The sequence below is a fragment of the Oncorhynchus gorbuscha genome, linkage group LG22, assembly GCF_021184085.1.
Source record: "Oncorhynchus gorbuscha isolate QuinsamMale2020 ecotype Even-year linkage group LG22, OgorEven_v1.0, whole genome shotgun sequence".
Taxonomy (NCBI): domain Eukaryota; kingdom Metazoa; phylum Chordata; class Actinopteri; order Salmoniformes; family Salmonidae; genus Oncorhynchus; species Oncorhynchus gorbuscha.
Genome location: NC_060194.1, coordinates 7,335,407 through 7,359,066, shown reverse-complemented (window position 1 = coordinate 7,359,066; position 23,660 = coordinate 7,335,407). Strand labels below are relative to the sequence as shown.

At 42.1% G+C, this 23,660-nt stretch overlaps 1 protein-coding gene across 4 annotated transcripts in view; it reads right to left on the bottom strand.

Moving 5' to 3' along the window:
• The window catches only part of LOC124009681 (potassium channel subfamily T member 2-like), an 82,057-nt gene that overhangs the window by 9,264 nt on the left and 49,133 nt on the right, over positions 1-23,660 (bottom strand). For 3 of the 4 annotated variants that reach the window (XM_046321734.1, XM_046321735.1, XM_046321731.1), the window contains exons 23-27: positions 6,092-6,203; positions 1,698-1,799; positions 1,173-1,256; positions 599-727; positions 321-341 (exon numbers count right to left, since the gene is read on the bottom strand). In XM_046321734.1, the coding sequence (XP_046177690.1) occupies positions 321-341; positions 599-727; positions 1,173-1,256; positions 1,698-1,799; positions 6,092-6,203 (448 nt within the window). The remainder of the gene's footprint in view (positions 1-320; positions 342-598; positions 728-1,172; positions 1,257-1,697; positions 1,800-6,091; positions 6,204-23,660) is intronic. The other variant, XM_046321733.1, reaches the window with a different exon arrangement.

Below are 23,660 nucleotides of genomic sequence, written 5' to 3'. Positions count from 1 at the left end.
TTGTTAACAAGACATTTGTGGAGTGGTTGAAAAATGAGTTTCAATGACTCCAACCTAAGTGTATGTAAACTTCTGACTTCAACTGTATCTCCGAGAGTAATTTTTACCATTTATGAATGTGTTATTAAATACGTTGCCATGGGATTTGGAACTAAAGGCCAAATTCAATATTTTATCAAAAACATTTATTTGTATTATGTTTTAATCCCTGAAGGGGAACTAAAATAAAAAATAAAAATACTTAAATGATCCATGGTATGACCATCTTAAAACATTTCCATATGTCAGCTTGAATATTAATTGGTTTTCACGGAACTTACTTGGGAGTACGGCTCGCATTGCTTATGGGGAAATAAAAAAAGGAAAGAGGAATAATATCAATGACTCTTACTGTGTTGTAATGTGCTTAAATAATCATGAAACCATGCAAACACTAAACACGTCACGTAACAAATGAAGAAAAACACACACTTCAATGAACCATAATGACACTATAACCAATGTCGCTGTAATATGTAATTAACTCAAACATTCAACCTAAACAGGCATTTTACGGCCAAACAAATTATATAACATTATTAGAACATCTAGAGGGCACCTCGGAGGAATCAGCCATCTGGGATTCTGTCCTGTAGATGCCGATGGGAATGTCACCGACGGTGGAACACAGTTTCTGATAGAGCCTTCCATATGTCTGGATCCAAAGGTCATCCTCGGAGATCTGCATCTAAAAGGTGAGGAGGAGGTCATTTCTAATGCCATTTCTCTCTACAGGAAAAACACATTCCTTGCAGCAGCAACATATTTGATCTAGATTCCAGAAACACTGTGCATTACACTATAACCATGAGAAGTACACCGACTGGAGTCACTTACCTGTCAATATAAGGATGCGGACGGACAAAGGAAGCATGCACTTAGGCAGTTTACTGAGTATATTCTCAGATCTTAGCTGCTGTGATGTCACACATAGGACTACTGTACAACGGGTGCATCTTAAAATAGTCTACAGAAGCCTCCTTACTTCTTTCCTTCCATCTGACATAAGGAGAGGAAGTCACATTATACTATTGGGATGAACCAAGAAAATCCTTGCCTTTTTGCCTATCATCTGGAATGAGAAGGAAGATACTTTAGACTATTGAGGGGAACCCCGACAGAGAGTAACTCACAGAGCAGAGGAAGCCAGAGCCCGGGGTGGTGTCCAGGCCAAGCAGCAGCCTGGTGACGGAGATAATATAGTCTTTGACAAACGACTGGGAAAGCAGACCAAGACAAACAGAAGAATAGTTATGGAAAGGAAATTATGTCAAAGAGTGTTTTTGTGCACAGTCATTTAATAAACAGGGGCATTTATGATCAATTCAACTAGCATTATAGCCTATGAACACCGGGATACATATGAACACATTGTATGTTCCATTAAATTAAGGGGTTTAAAAGTAAATATCTGGTTGGTACATTTTTGGACAATAAATAACTATAATCACTCCAGTACATGCCCTTCAGCAAAACCAGTCTCTGCCACAGAGATAACCTTGTTTTAATTAGCCTCTGTAGGCTAATTAAAGAGATTAGCCTCTGTATACAGTACCATAAACCTCTAATTAGGTAGCTACCTCAACAGCGAGTATACATCCAATAGCATTCCTATGCTCTCTGCTGCAGTACAGTACAGGTTATTACCGCCTGGTTACCTGATAGAGGAGAGTGTCCAGCATGCCGATACTGAAGACCCTCCCGGCAGCAAATGGCAGGCGGAACATGAAAGCCAGGTTGGAGCCTTTCTCCCGCTCTTTCTGATAAGTAATAAGTCATATTAATACATATTTGTAGAGTGCTTTTTCAATACATGATGGAATCACAAAGCTCTTTCTGCTCCCATAGACATACTGTATACCAGTCAGGGACACAGAAGACCAACAAACTGATGTTAGGACAGCATCACAGGGTGAAAAATCTGTAGCATCCATTCAGAACTTCTTCTCACCGCCAAATATGGTGATGAGAGGAAGTCTAGTGGTGGGAAGTGGGAGAAGATGGAGCTAGATTAAACACGGCCAACATTTTGTCATCAATGAAAATTTTGATCTCAATACAGTTTTTTGTTACCAAAACAAGAGTATATTATGAACAGAGTGCACTAAGCTTTGAAGACTTGACCCATTCAAAAAGTTTCAAAAAATGCCATTGTTTAGAAGCAGTGCAAGGGCAGATTGTTATCGCACATGCACACTTCACAGATCAGGCATTCCCTAACGGAAATATGGAAATACATGCCAATAGGATCTCATTAACTTGAATCTCGTTAAGCCTGTGCTTGGCTCTGCCCACATCTGTGTTTGTTCTGCCCACTATGCTTCATTTGCTCCCATTGGAAACGACACCGGTCATAGTCACCTTCAAAATGATTGCCACCATTGATAAAGACAGTATAAAAGAAACAATACAAATACTGAGCTATATTATATGGTCAAAAAAACTTTGAACATTAGATTATTTTATACTAATACAATTGCTCAGAGAAAAATATTTAGTTTAACAAGTAATTTAAAGCCAACAGAGAATTTGTGTCAGCTGGTAACTGTCTTGCAAATAACTGCCGGTTCCGCGGTAATTGACCATTAATTAATATAAACACATGTAGGTAATTTACGTTAATTAACATAAACACCTTTAGCATCTCTGGGCTTCCATGCATAGCCTACAACCTACTGATGCAGCCATTTCGAACATGTAGCCTATAAAAGTCACCTTGTCATCAAGAGATTTACACGGTTATCAAAACGTCACGCCGGGGGAAGCCTACATGAAACAGCCTTTATTTGAAGTGTTTCTAAAAACCCTCATGGGAAAAATGAATGGTGAACAAAACCGATTAGAACCATTTCTCTGTTTGACCGCTAGGTTTTATGGGTATTATAACTCATACCCTGGTAGTCTTTGACCATCAGCGGCATCAGAGTGCTGTTTTGGATAAGCATAGTTACTGTGACACGTGACTGCAGTCAGGACTCGTGACTGCTGGTGTGTTGGTAATATGGTCACTGTAACAGCTCTAGGTAAGACATATGTCGAATCCATTTGTCATCCATCACTATCGGAAAAGGTTGCAGAACTCACAAAGAAGAGATTTTTTTTGTTGATCTTCATATTTCAGGCATTGGGTACAAAACAACTGCAAAAAAACAAAAACACATACTATTATTAGAGCAACAATTAAGACATGTATAACCACTGGAACGTTGGTAAACTTGCCTGGTATTGGACACAAGTGTATTTAGTCCCCACGCACAGTAAGGAAGATGATTTGGGAGGCAAAGAAAAATCAATTAGACACCACCTCCATGCCAATAGGCTCATTGGAAGGGTGGCCAGAAAAAGCCTTTATTGAGAGCAACCAACCAGCCTGGAGGAGGCTAAATTACATTTGCACTTGGATTGTACCCGGTGCTATGGTCAGATGACAAAATGTTTAGCTCTTTGTCCATGCACACCAGTGAAGGATGGATATGCAGACAATAACCTCATACTGTAAAATATGGTCGCGAATCTTATGTTATGGGGCTGTTTTGCTTCCACTGGTCACGTGTAACTTGGCCGCAAGTGGATCTTCCAGAAAGACAATAACCCTAAGCACACATCAAAATAAAAAAAATGAATGGTTATTGACCACAAAATCAATCTTTTGCAATGTCAATCTCTAACCCCATTGAAAACATGTGGTTTGAATTGAAGTGGAATCCATAAGCTCAGATCAAAGGATATCTCGGATATGGAAAGATTCTGTATCGAGGAACGGCCTAAGATCCCTCCCAATGTGTTTTCCAATCACATCAATTATTTTAGAAAAAGGCAGTTGTATTAGTGTAAAATAACATAATTAACCAATTTTTTTGAATACAACATAGCTGAGTATTTGTATTATTTATTTTATACAGTATGTTTTGCTCATCTTTATCAATGGTGACAATAATTGGGAGGTGGCTGTCTCTTGGGTTTATTACCAGTATCTTTGGAAATGGAAACGCAATATGTTTGTACTGTATGTAGGCTATTGTCCAATCTTTGCATAATTATGTATAACCATCCGTTCCTTTGCTTTGAAGACGACTCAATGTGAGTAGCCTTTGCTGCTGGAGACAACAAGACATTGGTGTAAACGTTGAATTTATAGAGCTTACAGACATCTGCACACAATAGTTTGAAGAAATAATTAGTAAAAAATATCTATATAATCCAATGCGTGATATGGAGCAGCACACTGAACAGACGACAACGAGCTTCTACTTTACGGTTGGGCTGACATCTGCAGCATGAATGCGATCTCCACCAATGTCCAGGACATATGTTGTGTTCTAAACAACTGGGAAATGGGAACTTGAAAATCTCTGACTTCAAACTTCAGTGCGCTCGAGACAACGAGCTCAGACTGGAAAAAAATGGTTTTGAACGGTCATCCAACTCGGAATTCCAAGTCGGGAACTCTGTTCTCTTTCTAATGTTCCGGCTTTCCGACCTGAAGATCACTGACGTCATCATTTCATCGTCTGAAGGTAACCAAGTACAGGGCCGTCAAAATGGCAAAAAGTGCATAGGTGGTAAAATGTACAAAAAATAACGTGACCAAAAATGTGTCAAATTTATTTTTTTCAGACACTCCAAAACTTTGTTCCTTATAACACATTTTTGCCTGTCTGTGTTGCCATTAAAGAATGTGTTATTTAATTAATGCGTTTATATGGATTAGCCTATAGCTGTAAAGGCCAAAATTCAATGTTTCATCAAATATTTATAAAAATATATATATATGCCTACAGGGGTTCTAAAATTCAAAATCAAATGGCTAAATTATACACTTTATTACCATTTTTAAACAATTTCATGCAGTACCAGGCAAAAGTTCAGTCACACCTACTCATTCAAGGGTTTTTCTTTATTTTTACTCTTTTCTATATTGTAGAATAATAGTGAAGACGTCAGAACTAGGAAATAATACATATGGAATCATGTAGTACCCAAAAAAGTGTTAAACAAATCAAATATATTATATATTCTTCAAAGTAGCCAACCTTTGCCTTGATGATAGCTTTGCACACTCTTGACATTCTCCCAATTTAATGCATTTGAGCCAATCAGTTGTGTTGTGACAAGATATTGGTGGTATACAGTAGATAGCCCTATTTGGTAAAAGACCAAGAAAATAAACGATAGTTTCTCTGTCCTTTGGTCTGATGAGTCCAAATTTGAGATTTTTGGTTCCAACCGCCGTGTCTTTGTGAGACTCAGAGTAGGTGGATGGATGATTTCCACATGTGTGGTTCCCACCATGAGGCATGGAGGAGGTGTGATGGTGCTTCGCTGGTGACACTGTCTGTGATTTATTTAGAATTCAAGGCACACTTAACCAGCATGGCTACCACAGAATTCTGCAGCGATATGCAGACCCATCTAGTTTGCGCTTTGTGGGACGATCATTTGTTTTTCAACAGGACAATGACCCAACACACCTCCAGGCTGTGTAAGGGCTATTAGACCAAATAGGAGAGTGATGGAGTGCTGCATCAGATGACCTTGCCTCCAACAATCACCCGACCTCAACCCAATTGAGATGGTTTGTGACGAGTTGGACCACAGAATGAATAAAAAGCAGCCAACAAGTGCTCAACATACTGTATGTGGGATCTGTTCAAGACTGTTGGAAAAGCATTCCAGGTGAAGCTGGTTGAGAGACTGCCAAGAGTTTGCAAAGCTGTCATCAAGGCAAAGGATTGGTACTTTGAAGAATCTCAAATATAAAATATTATTTAATTTGTTTAACACTTTTGGTTACTATATGATTCCAGTTATGTTATTACATAGTTTTGATGTCTTCACTATTATTCTACAATGTAGAAAATAGTGAAAATAAAGAAAAACCCTTAAATGAGTAGGTGTGTCCAAACTTTTGACTGGTACTGTATGTTAGCATAGTATATATGGCAATCTAAGGGCTAAGACCTATAGGGGTTTTAAAATGTGCTTTGTCCAGTGTGTTGCTCTATATCCCGGCCTTGAAGTACAGTTTGTGTACATTCAGTGACGATTTTACCTTCTCCAGTTTAGAGAGAGCCAGAGAGTACCAGTCCTTAGCTCTGAATTGCATAAACCTCATGTTGGCCGGGTGGGTTAGCTCCGTGATGATACTGAGACTGGAAAACAACCTGTGTGAGAAGAAACACAATATACAGTGCATTCGGTATGTATTCTGACCCCTTCCATTTTCCACATTTTGTTACGTTACAGCCTTGTTCTAAAATGTATTACATTCATGTTTTTCTTTCTTAAATCTACACACAATACCCAATAATGACAGAGAAAACAGGTTGTTAGACTCGAAATTGAGCTCAGCTGCATCCTGTTTCCATGAATCATCCTTGAGATATTTCTACAACTTCAATGGAGTCCATTTGTGGTCAATTCAACTGATTGGATATGATATGGAACACAGTTGACAATGCATGTCAGAGCAAAAACAAAGCCATGAAGTTGAAGGAATTGTCCGTAGAACGCCGAGACAGGATTGTGTTGAGGCACAGATCTGGGGAAGGGTACCAAAACATTTTTGCGGCATTGAAGGTCCCCAAGAACACATTGGCCTCCATCATTCTAAAATGGAAAACGATTGGAACCACCAGGACTTTTCCTAGAGCTGGTCACCTGGCCAAACTGAGCAATCCGGGGAGATGTTATGTATTTATGTTTTGTATTTGTAATAAAAACCTCTAAAAACCTATCTTCGCTTTGTCATTGTGGGGTATTGTGTGTAGATTGATGAGGGGAAAATACTATTTAATCAATTTTAGAATAAGAATGTAACATAACAAAATGTCAAAAAAGGGAAGGGGTCTGAATACTTTCTGAATGCACAGTATATTAATGACCTGATATAGTTTATATCATATTGCTAGAAAATAACAGTGGGTGCAATTCATGAAACATTAACCCCAATGTTTTTCAAAACATGTTTGTGCAAGTTTCTATGTTGTCGAGTGAAAATACTAAGGTGAGTTGAAATGTTTTGATTAACCTTTTGACAACATGAAACATGAGAACTACAATAGATCAGAAAACAAATTAATTCACTGATGCATTGTGGTAAGGTTGCCAAGGAAACTAGCTCTGCAGTGGGTACCTTTTCCTGTCTTTCATCTACAATCCCTCTCATCAAAATGAATCTTGAAACACACCTCTAAAATGTTAAACTGTGTTTTAAAGGTTTATTAAAATATTAGCCTGTATATGACACTTTTGATATCATATAAACGCCTGCATAAAATGCCTGAACATGTGGTCCGGTGTATTGGACTATAAAACAGTTTGACCAAAGATTAAAAACATAACAGTGATTTTGGTAACCCTGTCTGCATATTGATAATGGTTTTCTTTCAAATACTTGTTTCGATGTCTCACAATAGGGATTCGCTGATAGGCGGATCACTACAAGAAGAACCAATCACACAGTGTCTGTCAGAGACAGACAGGTCGAGTGGCAAATGAGGTGAGCACACCCGTCCTTATAAGGCGCCACTTGCACCACCCTCTGGTTATTCTCAATCTCATCACTCTGAAGCTCTCCTCAGCATGACTTGATCCACGTCTTCCTGCTTAACTGTTCTCAGGTCAACAGGTTAACGCTGCCAAACGTCGGACCTCAGCTCCTGTCGATAGTGTTATGTAGTGTTAAAAAGGAAAGTTTTTGCTTCAAGTAGAATTTGTTTTGTACTTCTTAGTAGCTAGCGTCACATGGCTAGCTATCTAGACCTCGTTAGCTTAAGCTTTGCAGCATGAGCTAACTTGTCTAGCTCGCTGGAAAGCAAGCTAACCACACTAGCACAGACGGCATACAGTGGGGCAAAAAAGTATTTAGTCAGCCACCAATTGTGCAAGTTCTCCCACTTAAAAAGATGAGGTTGTAGATCACATTATAGGATTTTTAATGAATTTATTTGCAAATTATGGTGGAAAATAAGTAGTTGGTCACCTACAAACAAGCAAGATTTCTGGCTCTCGCAGACCTGTAACTTCTTCTTTAAGAGGCTCCTTGGTCCTCCACTCGTTACCTGTATTAATGGCACCTGTTTGAACTTGTTATCGGTATAAAAGACACCTGTCCACAACCTCAAACGGTCACACTCCAAACTCCACTATGGCCAAGACCAAAGAGCTGTCAAAGGACACCAGAAACAAAATTGTAGACCTGCAACAGGCTGGGAAGACTGAATCTGCAATAGGTAAGCAGCTTGGTTTGAATAAATCATCTGTGGGAGTAATTATTAGGAAATGGAAGACATACAAGACCACTGATAATCTCCCTCGATCTGGGGTTCCAAGCAAGAGCTCACCCCGTGGGTTCAGAATGATCACAAGAACGGTGAGCAAAAATCCCAGAACCTAGTGAATGACCTGCAGAGAGCTGGGACCAAAGTAACAAAGCCTACCATTAGTAACACATTACGCCGCCAGTTACTCAAATCCTGCAGTGCCAGACGTGTCCCCCTACTTAAGCCAGTCCAGGCCCATCTGAAGTTTGCTAGAGAGCATTTGGATGATCCAGAAGAAGATTGTGAGAATGTATATGGTCAGATGAAACCAAAATATAACTTTTTGGTAAAAATTCAACTCGTTGTGTTTGGAGGACAAAGAATGCTGGGTTGCATCCAAAGAACACCATACCTACTGTGAAGCATGGGGGTGGAAACATCATGCTTTGGGGCTGTTTTTCTGGGACCAGGACGACTGATCCGTGTAAAGGAAAGAATGAATGGGGCCATGTATCATGAGATTTTGAGTGAAAACCTCCTTCCATCAGCAAGGGCATTGAAGATGAAACGTGGCTGGGTCTTTCAGCATGACAATGATCCCAAACACACCGACCGGGCAACAAAGGAGTGGCTTCGTAAGAAGCATTTCAAGGTCCTGGAGTGGCCTAGCCAGTCTCCAGATCTCAACCCCATAGAAAATCTTTGGAGGGAGTTGAAAGTCCGTGTTGCCCAGCAATAGCCCCAAAACATCATTGCTCTAGAGGAGATTTGCATGGAGGAATGGGCCAAAATACCAGCAACAGTGTGTGAAAACCTTGTGAAGACTTACAGAAAACGTTTGACCTCTGTCATTGTCAACAAAGGGTATATAACAAAGTATTGAGATAAACTTTTGTTATTGACCAACTACTTATTTTCCACCATAATTTGCAAATAAATTCATAAAACATCCTACAATGTGATTTTCTTTCTTCTCATCTTGTCTGTCATAGTTGAAGTGTACCTATGATGAAAATTTACAGGCCTCTCTCATCTTTTTAAGTGGGAGAACTTGCACAATTGGTGGTTGACTAAATACTTTTTTTCTCCACTGTATCTCCCTTCTCTCGTTTTGTTTAATATACGTTCACTCGTTTGTGTCCACTTGACCTACCATTTTTAGCCTCACGGTTCTACGGTCATAGGAGAATATCGGACAGAAGTTAAACACTGTGGTTCCCTTCGGCTAGCACTGTGCTAGCTACAGCACATCTTAACCACGCATGGTAGATGCTAGCTAACTAAACCCTTACTAGTCTCATGGCTATAGCGTTAATACTGTGCGTACCCTAGCTACCCATTAGCCGGAAGGCTTTTAACAAGCTAGCTTACTCCTATTCAAAGCCTCCTTGCTGACACATTGTTTTTACAACAGGAGCCTTGGTATTAGCAAGCCCTGTTCTATACAATGTCCACTGCTATCCCATCCCAGGATAAGTCAAGCACTCAAACCACCACGTTCTTGCGCTTGGGGATCCATGATTGCAGGGAAAGATTTTCACCTTCTATTCATCAACTGCCTGGGAAGAGAACATGCTCAAGCAGCACTTGACGACCCCGAGTCCTTCGATCACTACAAAGCACTGACTAGGGCGGGTTTGAGAAGGCGGCTAAAACAAACTTCTCTCTCAGCTCTCCGCGACCGGGCCCAGCTGGGGCGAAGTCACAGCCTCGATTCCCTCCCCTCACTGTCTGATGACTTGGTGTTAGGGGAACGCCAGCTCGGGGATGACGAGGAGGATGACGGGATTAATCTCATGGTTCTCCTCGACTTTGCAACCGAAAGACCCTGTTTTTCCCCCTTCTTAAGTCCCAATGTCACCCTGCTACCAAAATGGGGGGGCTGCCCTCCCAAGCTTGAAGTTCGACATTTGCGAGCGAGCCGTGGCCAGACTTTGGGATCAAGTGGCCCACTCCCTTGGTGTCAGGATTCTGAAAGGGACCTGTACAATGGGAAAGTACTCTGCTTCCCACAGTCCCAGCTTGTCTCAGGGAGGCAAAGGGCTCATGGGCAAAAACCCTTACCAGAAAGATCCTTGCTAGGGGCTCTCCTAGCCTGGACATGCAAAATGTTCCCCCGCTGGCTGACCACCTCAACCCCACTTGCCAGACAAAGCCCAGTACAAAGCCCAGTCAATCAGAGCACACAACGTGATCTCTTATTGATGGCTTATCAGGCTGAGATACTGAAGGACACTGTAAATCAAATCTAATTTTATTTGGCACATGCGCCGAATACAACAAACAGTAGACCTGAGAGTGAAATGCTAATTTACAAGCCCTTAACCAAAACTTTTAGTCTGGAATTAGTGCACGCGCCTTCTGCATTCGGATTATTGGACAAAACGTGCAAACAAAATAGGAGATTTTTGCTCATAAAGAGGGACATTATCGAACAAAACAAACATTTATTGTCTAACATGGAGATCTGGGAGTGCCACCAGATGAAGATCATCAAAGGTAAGTGATTAATTTAAATGCTATTTCTGACTTTTGTGACACCTCTCCTTGTTTGGAAAATGGCTGTATGGGTTTCTGTGGCTAGGAGCTAACCTAACAATCGCAAAGTGTGCTTTCGCCGTAAAGCATTTTTGAAATCTGACTCAGCGGTTCAATTAAGAAGAACTTCTTGCGTGGAGCCATGCCGGATCCGGTAGCATAATCATAGCCTCAAGCTCAATACCATAACGCAATGTTAACTAGTCATGAAAATCGCAAATGAAATGAAATTAATATGCTAGCTCTCAAGCTTAGCCTTTTGTTAACAACACTGTCATCTCAGATTTTCAAAAATATGCTTCTCAAGCATAGCAAACTAGCATTTGTGTAACAGTACTGATAGCTAGCGTAGCATTTAGCGTTAGCATCAGCAGGAAACATTTTCGCAAAAACATTCAAATAAATCATTTACCTTTGAAGAACTTCGGATGTTTTCAATGAGGAGACTCTCAGTTAGATAGCAATGTTCAGTTTTTCTTGAAATATTTTTTGTGCAGGAGAAATCGGTCCGTTTGGTGCGTCACGTTTGGCTACCAAAAAAAACAATGAAAATTCAGTTATCCAAACGCCAAACTTTTTTCCAAATTAACTCCATAATATCGACTGAAACATGGCAAACGTTGTTTAGAACCAATCCTCAAGGTGTTTTTCACATTTCTCTTCAATGATGTATCGTTCCTGGAAGTGTGCTTCTCTGTCTGTATCGCATGGTAAAATTATTGCCACTGAGAATTATGCACCAAGGTAGACAAAGGACACCGGACAGGCCCCTGGCAAATGTAGTCTCTTATGGTCAATCTTCCAATGATATGCCTACAAATACGTCACAATGCTGCAGACATCTTGGATGAACGGCAGAGCGCATAAGCTTGTTCACAGCATATTCACAGCCATATAAGGAGACAATGGAAAACAGAGACTCAAAAATCCTGCTCATTTCCTGTTTGAAATCTTCTCCTTTCCCCCTTCTGATGACCAGGTGGCGAATCGCATCTCTGCATGTCTGGCAGACATATCAGTGTGGATGACGGATCACCACCTCAAGCTGAACCTCGGCAAGACGGAGCTGCTCTTCCTCCCGGGGAAGGACTGCCCGTTCCATGATCTCGCCATCACGGTTGACAACTCCATTTTGTCCTCCTCCCAGAGCGCTAAGAACCTTGGCGTGATCCTGGACAACACCCTGTCGTTCTCAACTAACATCAAGGCGGTGGCCCGTTCCTGTAGGTTCATGCTCTACAACATCCGCAGAGTACGACCCTGCCTCACACAGGAAGCGGCGCAGGTCCTAATCCAGGCACTTGTCATCTCTCGTCTGGATTACTGCAACTCGCTGTTGGCTGGGCTCCCTGCCTGTGCCATTAAACCCCTACAACTCATCCAGAACGCCGCAGCCCGTCTGGTGTTCAACCTTCCCAAGTTCTCTCACGTCACCCCGCTCCTCCGCTCTCTCCACTGGCTTCCAGTTGAAGCTCGCATCCGCTACAAGACCATGGTGCTTGCCTACGGAGCTGTGAGGGGAACGGCACCTCAGTACCTCCAGGCTCTGATCAAGCCCTACACCCAAACAAGGGCACTGCGTTCATCCACCTCTGGCCTGCTCGCCTCCCTACCACTGAGGAAGTACAGTTCCCGCTCAGCCCAGTCAAAACTGTTCGCTGCTCTGGCCCCCCCAATGGTGGAACAAACTCCCTCACGACGCCAGGACAGCGGAGTCAATCACCACCTTACGGAGACACCTGAAACCCCACCTCTTTAAGGAATACCTAGGATAGGATAAGTAATCCTTCTCACCCCCCCCCCCTTTAAGATTTAGATGCACTATTGTAAAGTGACTGTTCCACTGAATGCCATAAGGTGAATGCACCAATTTGTAAGTCGCTCTGGATAAGAGCGTCTGCTAAATGACTTAAATTTAAATGAAGTTTCATCTTGGTTTCGCCTGTAACATCAGTTCTGGGGCACTCACAGATAATATCTATGCAGTTTTGAAAACGTCACGAGTGTTTTCTTTCAAAGCTGCCAATTATATGCATGGTTGAGCATCTTTTTGTGACAAAATATTGAGCTTAAAATGGGCACGTTTTTTTTTATCCAATAATGAAATAGCGCCCCCATAGCTTCAACTGGTTAATCTATATTTCCATGCTTAACACTTGTATCGTTTATCAATGTTTATGATGAGTATTGGCTAGGGCTAGGGTCCTTTTTTCTCAATTTCCGCCTCATTGACATTGTCACGTTCTGACCTTTATTTCCTTTGTTTAGTATTTATTTAGTATGGTCAGGGCGTGAGTTGGGTGGGCAGTCTATGTTTGTTTTTCTATGATTTGGGTATTTCTATGTTTCGGCCTAGTATGGTTCTCAATCAGAGGCAGGTGTCATTAGTTGTCTCTGATTAAGAATCATACTTAGGTAGCCTGGGTTGCACTGTTTGTTTGTGGGTGATTGTCTATGTTGATGGCTTGTTTCAGCGCAGCTCGCATTAGCGTCACGGTTGTTATTTAGTTTACTGTTTTTGTATAGTGTTCAGTTCTTTCTTTAATTAAACATTCAACATGAACACATATCATGCCGCATTTTGGTCCTCCGGTCCTCCTCGCCTCTCCTCTTCAGATGAAGAGGAGGACGACCGTGACAGACATGCCCAAAGTAAAATGTATGTTGCTAGGATATGCATATAATTAGTACCATTGGAAAGAAGACACTTTGAAGTTTGTAGAAATGTTAACATAATGTAGGAGACTATAACACAATAGATATGGTAGGATAAAATCCAAAGAAAAACTAACCAGATATTTTTTGGGAGAGAGAGCCCATGATCTTACATTGGAAAGTATAGGGAAATAATTAAATCTTGCTCCCAGTATGCATTTCCTATGGCTTCCACTGGGTGTCAGCACTCAATGTTCAAGGTTTCAGGCTTGTTTCTTTCAAAACGAGTAAGAATAATGAGTTTAACTACAGGGACACAGACCTGGAAATGTGTGTATGCGCAAGCAATGAAGAGGACACGCACCTGCTAATATCATTTTCCTATTGAACATACTTCTTTTTGTATGAAATATTATGGTTTAAATACATTTTAGTGTATCTGAGGATTAAATAGAGACATATTTTGACTTGTTGAAAGAAAGTTTATGGGCAGATTTTTAGATTCCTATCTTGCCATGTTGAAGGAGTGGATAGCTCAAATCGATGGCGCCAACTAAACTGACTTTTTGGGATATAAAGAAGGATTTTATCTAACAAAACTATGCTACATGTTATAGCTGGGACCCTTGGGATGACAAATCAGAGGAAGATATTGAAAAAGTTAATATTTTATCGCTATTTGTGAATTAATGAAATCTGTGCTGGTGGAAAAAATATTTTGATGTGGGGCGCCGTCCTCAAACAATCGCATGGCATGCTTTCGCTGTAAAGCCTACTGGAAATCGGCCAGTGCAGTTAGATAAACAAGAAGGTAAGCTTTCAACCGATATCAGACACTTGTATGTACCTAAATGTTTAATATCCATAATTTGTATGATTATTTATTTGAATTGCGCGCCTTCCAGTTTCACCGGAAGATGTCCCGATAGCGGGACGCCTAGCAAAGCCTTTTGGACCTAGACTTGGCACTCCGGTAACGCTTGCCATACGGTAGCAGAGAAAACAGTCTATGACTTGGGTGGCTTGAGTCTTTGACAATTTTTAGGGCCTTCCACTGACACTGCCTGGTATATAGGTCCTGGATGGCAGGAAACTTAGCCCCAGTGATGCACTGGGCCGTACACACTACCCTCGCGTCACTGGGCAGCTCGCGTCTGGGTGTCCCTTTGTATTCCGTATGTCCAAAGCTGACTCTCTCCTCTGTTCTCATCCTCCTAGATATCGGCTGCCTTCGACACAGTGAACCATCCGATCCTACTCTCCACCCTCTCAGGGCTGGGCGTCTCAGGCTCTGCACACTCTTGGATTGCATCTTACATGGCTGGCCGCTCCTACTAGGTGATGTGGAGAGGATCTACAGTACATTCTGAAAATTATTCAGACCCCTTCACTTTTTCCACATTTTGTTACGTTACAGCCTTATTCTAAAAAGGATTTTCCTCAATCTACAAACTATGCCCTAAATTGAAAAGCGAAAATGTTTTTAGAAATGTTTTCAAATGTATAAAACATATAAAACCGATACCTTTTTACAAAAGTATTCATCCTGTTTCCATTAATCATCCTTGAGATGTTTCTACAAATTGATTGGAGTCTACCTGTAGTAAATTTGATTGATTGGACATGATTTGGAAAGTTACACACCTGTCTATATAAAGTCCCACATTTGACAGTGCATGTCAGAGCAAAAACCAAGTCATGATGTCGACGGAATTGTCCATAGAGGTCAGAGACAAGATTGTGCCTGGCACTCCAACAATCAGGCCTTAATGGTAGAGTGGCCAGACGGAAGCCACTCCTCAGTAAAAGGCACATGACAGCCCACTTGGAGTTTGCCAAAGGCACCTAAAGGACCCTGAGAAACAAGATACTCTGGTCTGATGAAACCAAGATTGAACTCTTTGGCCTGAAAGCCAAGATTCACGTCTGGAGGAAACCTGGCACCATCCCTATGGTGAAGCATGGTGGCAGCATCATGCTGTGTGGATGTTTATTAGCGGTAGGGACTGGGAGACTAGTCTGGATCGAAGGGAAAGATTAACGGAACAAAGTAGAGAGATCCTTGATGAAAACCTGCTCCAGAGCGCTCCGGACCTCAGACTGGGGTGAAGGTTCACCTTCCAACAGGACAACGACCTTAAGCACACAGTCAACACAATGCAGTGACTTTGGGACAAGTCTCTGAATGTCCTTGAGTGGCCCAGCCAGAGCCCGGACTTGATCCCGATCCAACATCTCTGGAGAGACCTAAGAATAGCTGTGCAGCAACACTCCCCATCCAACCTGACAGACCTTCAGAGGATCTGCAGAGAAGAATGGGAGAAACTCTCCAAATATAGGTGTGCCAAGCTTGTAGTGTCATACCCAAGAAGACTCAAGGCTGTAACTTCTGCCAAAGTTGCTTCAACAAAGTACTGAGTAAAGGCTCTGAATACTTATTTAAATGTGATTTTTTTTATATACATGTATATACATTTGCAAAAACTTCTAAACCTGTTTTTGCTTCGTCATTATGGAGTATTGTGTGTATATTGAGAAAAAAACGAACAATTTAATCCATTTTATAATAAGGCTGTAACGTAACAAAATGTGTAAAAAGTCAAGGGGTCTGAATACTTTCCCAACGCACTGTATGTCTGCACCACATACTCTCACTACTGCTGTCCCCAGGGCTTGGATCTTGGCCCTCTCTATACACCAAGTTCCTCGGCTCCGTCATATCCTCACATGGTCTCTCCTATCATTGCTTTGCGGATGACACTCAACTACTTTTCTCTTTCCCCCATTCTGACAGCCTGCGTGCCTGGCAGATATCGTATCGTTCTGCCCATATCAGATATGTCTATGTCCTGGGAAATGTTCATGTCACTTACAACCTCATACTAATCGCATTAGTCTACATTAGCTCAAACATCCCGCGGACGGGACACCGATCCCAAATAAGTTTTAAGATGGCTTAGGTGGGACAACCACGTATCGCAGGTATAGTAAGGGAGGGTCAAGCGCAATTTTGTTGGTTCAGGATTTTTTTTTTTTGGGGGTGGGGGGTGGGTGTCAAGGTGAGGAATGCTCTCCCTCCGGTCTCACACTAACAGATCATGATGACGGATTGACAGTTGCCATCTATCATGGTCCTCCTCTTATGCCCTGCACATTCTGCCTAAAAACTGTCTTGTGTGTGCAAGCGAACACAGTTGAATAAGATCACGAATGCACCTCCTCAGAACGCCACAAGGGGGAACCATCACTCTAGGTGAGCGAGGCAGGGAATAAAACCTGGTAACACCTACCCATTCTCTGTGGATTCCTGTCATCCAGTTTATCTCTGGGTTTAATGTGTTTGGTTTCGCAGGGGAACAGGTTCTCTTGGCTCACCACAAAACTCCCTTGGCCCACTACCTTAGGGCACCCTTATCAGGCGACAGAGCCCCATACAGCGATCTGTATGTCCCTTTACAGGAGCTTCATCTTCAGAGTAGGGACAAGAAAGACCAGACACATAGCTGCTCTACTGCTCAGGATTAGGACGTCTGGGGCACAGTCCAAGAGGGGAAAGTGCCAGCACACCCCTGGCAAGGGTGATGCCTTATGCTTTTTCCTTCTCTATGCCTGACACTCCCCACTCTGTTAAACATAGTGAGGAAACAGGGCTCTTCCTTCATCTTAGAGTCTCTCTACAGCCAGGGAAGCTCTGGTTTACAGAGTTCACTCTCTTGCTTTACAACCAGCCCTGGCAGCTACCATTTACGCATGGATCTTTTGACCCAAGTGAACAAGGAAATGTTCTACTCTCACCCAGGAGCCATGGCCCTCTGGGCCTGGCACGTGAGTGGCTACATTTGAATGCGACAGGATTGCAACTCAAGGTCATTGAGACTATCCAGAGTGCTATCCAAAATGAAAGTTGGATGTTGGAATGTCAGAACACTGTTTCAAATGGGGTGCCGTGCTCCAGCGATACAACAGATGCACAAATACAAACTCTGTTAGGGGTTACGGAAGAAATATGGCCAGCTGAAGGAAAAAGGAGACTGGCAAGTGGGTACTCCAAGTGGTTTTCTTTTTTGTGAAGAAAACCACTTGGTCATAGGTGGCATCCTGTACGAGCATAAAAGGATACACAAGCTTGCATGTAAAATCACCAGATCGCAGCAGATAAGATAAGCTCCTGCTAGAAATGTCTAGGCTAACAGAATGCACTCTTAATGTACTATATATTTTTTTAAATGTCCTTTTCAAAAGCTAACAATTTATATGTTTTCTTCAAAGGAAGTGCACTTTTTCCAGCAACAGGACAAAATACAGGATTTATCAGCTTCAGGAAAAGCTAGCAAACCACTGAAATCTTCTGAGAACAACTATATCGGAAAAAACATATTTCAAGGTCCTCAGGACTAAAGTATTGACATACAAGTGCACAAAGAAATTACAAGAGTATTACATATCTGGAGCATAATAAAATAATCAGTCAATCTGTGAGTGAACTTGAGACACTTGAAGGGGAGGTAGGCCTACTCCTTTAATGATACTGAACTGAGCATAATTGTATCTTACTATAAGTCACTATTAGTACTATTATATTTCAGAATATTGTATTATTTCAGTAATTGTATAAACCCCAATTGAAATATTTTAAAAAAATAATAATAATTGCCATAAAAAAAAATCATCATCCCAGCATAGTTCAAGAGAAACATTGTCCATGATGTTGTCATGGAGATTGTTTGTTTACCCAGAATAATTACAAAGCACAGATGCCAAGAATCACAAAGTATCTGTGCTTTAAGAGATTTGGCTTTTGATGATTCCATACCTCAAGTTCTGAATTTGGCTTGCCTCATATGTGCACTACAATGTGTTATTTGTATTGGGCAAAGTAAAGCTGAAAATTAGATGCATTAAACGTCTCTTCAAATTGTTCCTTGTTGTGATCATCCTTGGCAGAAAATAGAGGACTCTTTTTCAACTTCAGCTTTCAATGTAGTAAAGAATTCCTTAAATTACTTAAGGTAATCCTCATTACTGTGGGACACTTCCACTGTCATAAATGTCCATGGTTAATTTGGGAATATCAAGTTCTGCGTCCTTATTTATAATAATAATTATTAACCTGTTCTCTTACATAGGGATAGGATCTGCACAGCACTGTCTTCAATATGGCTGATCTATCATTTTGGACAATAATATATTAGTCCATTTTGTTTTTTGTCTTGGTAAAATCTGCATAAATGGACACAAAGTGGTTTTAAGGAACTACGGTCTCAGATGAATGCATTACAACCAGACAATCTGTCTCTACAAATGAAAAGAGACCCAAGACAATATGGTGCAGTGGAAGACCCTTTCTAGTGAGCTACAATTTGTAAGTCAGGCAATGGCCAGCCCAATGAACTCAGTCCTAAAGCAGCCAGTTACACAAAGCTGAAATAAGCTATGTCACTCTACAGGATCACAAGAACTTATTGCAGAGGAAAAAAACTAAACCACTGTTGGACAAATCTGAAATCCTTGCAAAATAAATGTACACATACATGTTATTCAATCATTGCACCCACACTGCTCGCAGGCATCAGCGAGCGTCTGCGTGGCCAGGCGCTAAAATATGAATTGGTTCTATTTGTGACACTCGACGCTCTGCAAGTCCAGCCTCTCCCATCTATCTCCCCATTGGTTTTTAGGAGCATATACCCACGTGCCATCTCCTCATTAGTTTTACTAATGAGATTAACTTAGGTCCACACTTCAGTAGGTTGTAGTAAGGCTGTAAAGTTGGTTACCAACCACCATATAAAGTCCAATGATGAAATAGAAGCCTTAAGGAAGGAGGAGAGATGGCCCGAAATGATTTCGGTTTATCGTTTTATCTATGCATTAATTGTCGGAATTGAAGACCTTGTACATTTCAGGTAAAATAACAACCCAATGTTTATATACCAGGACAAATTAGCTAGCAGCAAGCTTTCTAGCTAAATTGACATGAATGTTTAATGCTTTTTGAGCTGTCCCCAAATTAATATAATTGGCTCAGAGTTTGTTTTGATATTTCAACCTTCGTGTCCTGATCGCTTCTAGTGTGGATGAACAAAATCAATGTGCGCGTCTCCGGTTTGGTCAGCATGTAAGAGTCTATAGAAACAGGAACGAAACCACTAAAAGACCATCCTGATATCCAGCCTTCAGCTTCCATGCAGACAGGAGGTAATGACAAAATACCTCTAATGGACCCCAATAGCTCTAATGGACCCCCCTCCATCATCTAGAGTAGCCACGTCGACCCTTCCCACATCATCCAGAGTAGCCACGTCAACCCTTCCCCCATCATCCAGAGTAGCCACGTCAACCCTTCCCCCATCATCCAGAGTAGTCACGTCAACCCTTCCCCCATCATCCAGAGTAGCCACGTCAACCCTTCCCCCATCATCCAGAGTAGCCACGTCAACCCTTCCCCCATTACCAGAGTAGCCACGTCGACCCCTCCCCCATCATCCAGAGTAGCCACGTCAACCCTTCCCCCATTACCAGAGTAGCCACGTCAACCCTTCCCCCATCATCCAGAGTAGCCACGTCAACCCTTCCCCCATCATCCAGAGTAACCACGTCAACCCTTCCCCCATTACCAGAGTAGCCACGTCGACCCTTCCCCCATCATCCAGAGTAGCCACGTCGACCCTTCCCCCATCATCCAGAGTAGCCACGTCGACCCTTCCCCCATCATCCAGAGTAGCCACGTCGACCCTTCCCCCATCATCCAGAGTAGCCACGTCGACCCTTCCCCCATCATCCAGAGTAGCCACGTCGACCCTTCCCCCATCATCCAGAGTAGCCACGTCGACCCTTCCCCCATCATCCAGAGTAGCCACGTCGACCCTTCCCCCATCATCCAGAGTAGCCACGTCAACCCTTCCCCATCATCCAGAGTAGCCACGTCAACTCTTCCCCCATCAACCAGAGTAGCCACGTCAACCCTTCCCCCATCATCCAGAGTAGCCACGTCAACCGTTCCCCCATCATCCAGAGTAACCACGTCAACCCTTCCCCCATTACCAGAGTAGCCACGTCGACCCTTCCCCCATCATCCAGAGTAGCCACATCGACCCTTCCCCCATCATCCAGAGTAGCCACGTCAACCCTTCCCCCATCATCCAGAGTAACCACGTCGACCCTTCCCCCATCATCCAGAGTAGCCACGTCAACCCTTCCCCCATTACCAGAGTAGCCACGTCGACCCCTCCCCCATCATCCAGAGTAGCCACGTCAACCCTTCCCCCATTACCAGAGTAGCCACGTCAACCCTTCCCCCATCATCCAGAGTAGCCACGTCAACCCTTCCCCCATCATCCAGAGTAACCACGTCAACCCTTCCCCCATTACCAGAGTAGCCACGTCGACCCTTCCCCCATCATCCAGAGTAGCCACGTCGACCCTTCCCCCATCATCCAGAGTAGCCACGTCAACCCTTCCCCCATCATCCAGAGTAACCACGTCGACCCTTCCCCCATCATCCAGAGTAGCCACGTCAACCCTTCCCCCATCATCCAGAGTAGCCACGTCAACCCTTCCCCCATCATCCAGAGTAGCCACATCGACCCCTCCCCCATCATCCAGAGTAGCCACATCGACCCCTCCCCGTAGCCACATCGACCCCTCCCCCATCAACCAGAGTAGCCACGTCGACCCTTCTCCCATCAACCAGAGGATCTACGAAAGGCAACTGAAAGACAGAACAAGGAAACTTGCTAACCCAACTGATTGAAGGCCGACTAGGATAACAAAATCCACAAAGACACAACTGGACTTCATAAGCCTGACTGAATAAAAAAAAATCATAAACCAGAAATTAAGTTGTATCTAACCACAATCTTACTTTGGTTGCAAGAAAACTCACCAAACAGAGGTTCAGATAGGACGACAGTAATAGGACCAAAAGTAACATCAGTCGCATTCCTAAAAGAGATTTGGATCTTTTTTAAGATGAACTAAGGGAAATCAAATGGTCTGAAATCATTTATGGTGTATAATGCCTTCAGAAAGTATTCCTACCCCTTGACTTATTCCACATTTTGTTGTTACAGTCTGAATTCAAAATGGATTAAATTGACTTGTCTCACCCATCTACACGCAATACCCCATAATGATAAAGTGAAAACATGTTTTTAGAAAGTATTGCAAAAATATTTGGGAAAGATTCAAAAATATCTTATTTGCATTCAGTACACTTCAAAAGTTTGGACACGTTTCTTTCCAGAGTTTATTTTATTTATACAATTTTAGTGAAGACACCAAAACAATGAAATAACACATATGGAATAATGTAAAGGGTTAAAACAATTTAAATATATTTGAGATTCTTCCAAGTAGCCACCCTTTGCATTGATGACAGCTTTGCAAACTCTTGGAATTCGCTCAACCAGCTTCATGAGGTAGTCACCTGGAATGCATTAGAATTAACAGCCTTGTTAAAAGTTAATGTGTGGAATTTCCTTCCTTCTTAATGCATTTGAGCCAATCAGTTATGTTGTGACAAGGTAGGGGTTGGTATACAGAAGCCAGCCCTATTTGTTGAAATACCAAGTCCATATTATGGCGAGAAAGGCTCAAATAATCAAAGAGAAACGACATCAAGTGCTATGATAAAACTGGCTCTCATGAGGGCCGCCACAGAAAAGGAAGACCCAGAGTAACCAATGGTGCAGAGGATTAGTTCATTAGAGTTAACAGCCTCAGAAATTGCAGCCCAAATAAATGCTTCACAGAGTTCAAGTAACAGACACATCTCAACATCAACTGTTCAGAGGAGACTGCGTGAATCAGGCCTTCATGGTTGAATTGCTGCAAAGAAACCACTACTAAAGGACACCAATAATAAGAAGAGACTTGCTTGGGCAAGAAATCCAAGCAAAGGACATTAGACAGGTGGAAATCTGTTCTTTGGTCTGATGAGTCTAAATTTGAGTTTTTTGGTTCCAATCGCCGTGTCTTTGAGACTCAGAGTAGGTGAACGGATGATCTCCACATGTGTGGTTCCCACTGTGAAGCATGGAGGAGGAGGTGTGATGGTGTGGGGATGCTTTGCTGGTGACACTGTTGGGGATTTATTTAGAATTCAAGGCAGACTTAACCAGCATGACTACCACAGCATACACCATCCCATCTGGTTTGCGCTTAGTGGGACTATCATTTATTTTTCCACAGGACAATGACCCAACACACCTCCAGGCTGTGTAAGGGCTATTTGACTAAGAAGGAGAGTGATGGAGTGCTGCATCAGATGACCTGGCCTCCACAATCACCCGACCTCAACCCAATTGAGATGGTTTGGGATGAGTTGGACCGCAGAGTGAATGAAAAACAGCCAAAGAGTGCTCAGCATATGTGGGAAGTCCTTCAATACTGTTAGAAAAGCATTCCAGGTGAAGTTGGTTGAGAGAATGCCATGAGTGTGCAAAGCTGTCATCAAGGCAAAGGGTGGCTACTTTGAAGAATCTAAATATATTTTGATTTGTTTAACACATTTGTGTTTACTACATGATTCTATATGTGTAATTTCGTAGTTTTGATGTCTTCACTATTATTGTACAATGTAGAAAATAGTTTTAAAAATAAAATAAAAAACCTTGAATGAGTAGGTGTGTCCAAACTTTTGACTGGTACTGTAAGTATTCACACCCCTGAGTCAATACATGTTCGAATCCCTGTTGGCAGTGATTACAGCTGTGAGTCTTTCTGGGTAAATCTCTAAGAGCTTTGCACACCTGGATTGTACAATATTTGCCCATTATTATTTTCAAAATTCTTAAAGCTCTGTCAAATTGGTTGTTGGTCATTGATAGATAACCATGTTCAAGCCCTGCCATACACTTTCAAGCATATTTAAGTCAAAACTAACTTACTGTGAAAAGCGTAGCAACTTTAGTGCCTTGTAGCAAAGCATGTTTTGGAATATTTTTTATTCTGTACAGGCTTCCTTCTTTTCAGTCTGTCAATTAGGTTAGTATTGTGGAGTAACTACAATGTTGTTGATCCATCCTCAGTTTTCTCCTATCAGAGCCATTAAACTCTGTATCTGTTTTAAAGTCACCATTGGCCTCACGGTGAAATCCCTGAGCAGTTTCCTTCCTCTTCGGCATCTGAGTTAGAAAGGACACCTGTATTTTTGTAGTGACT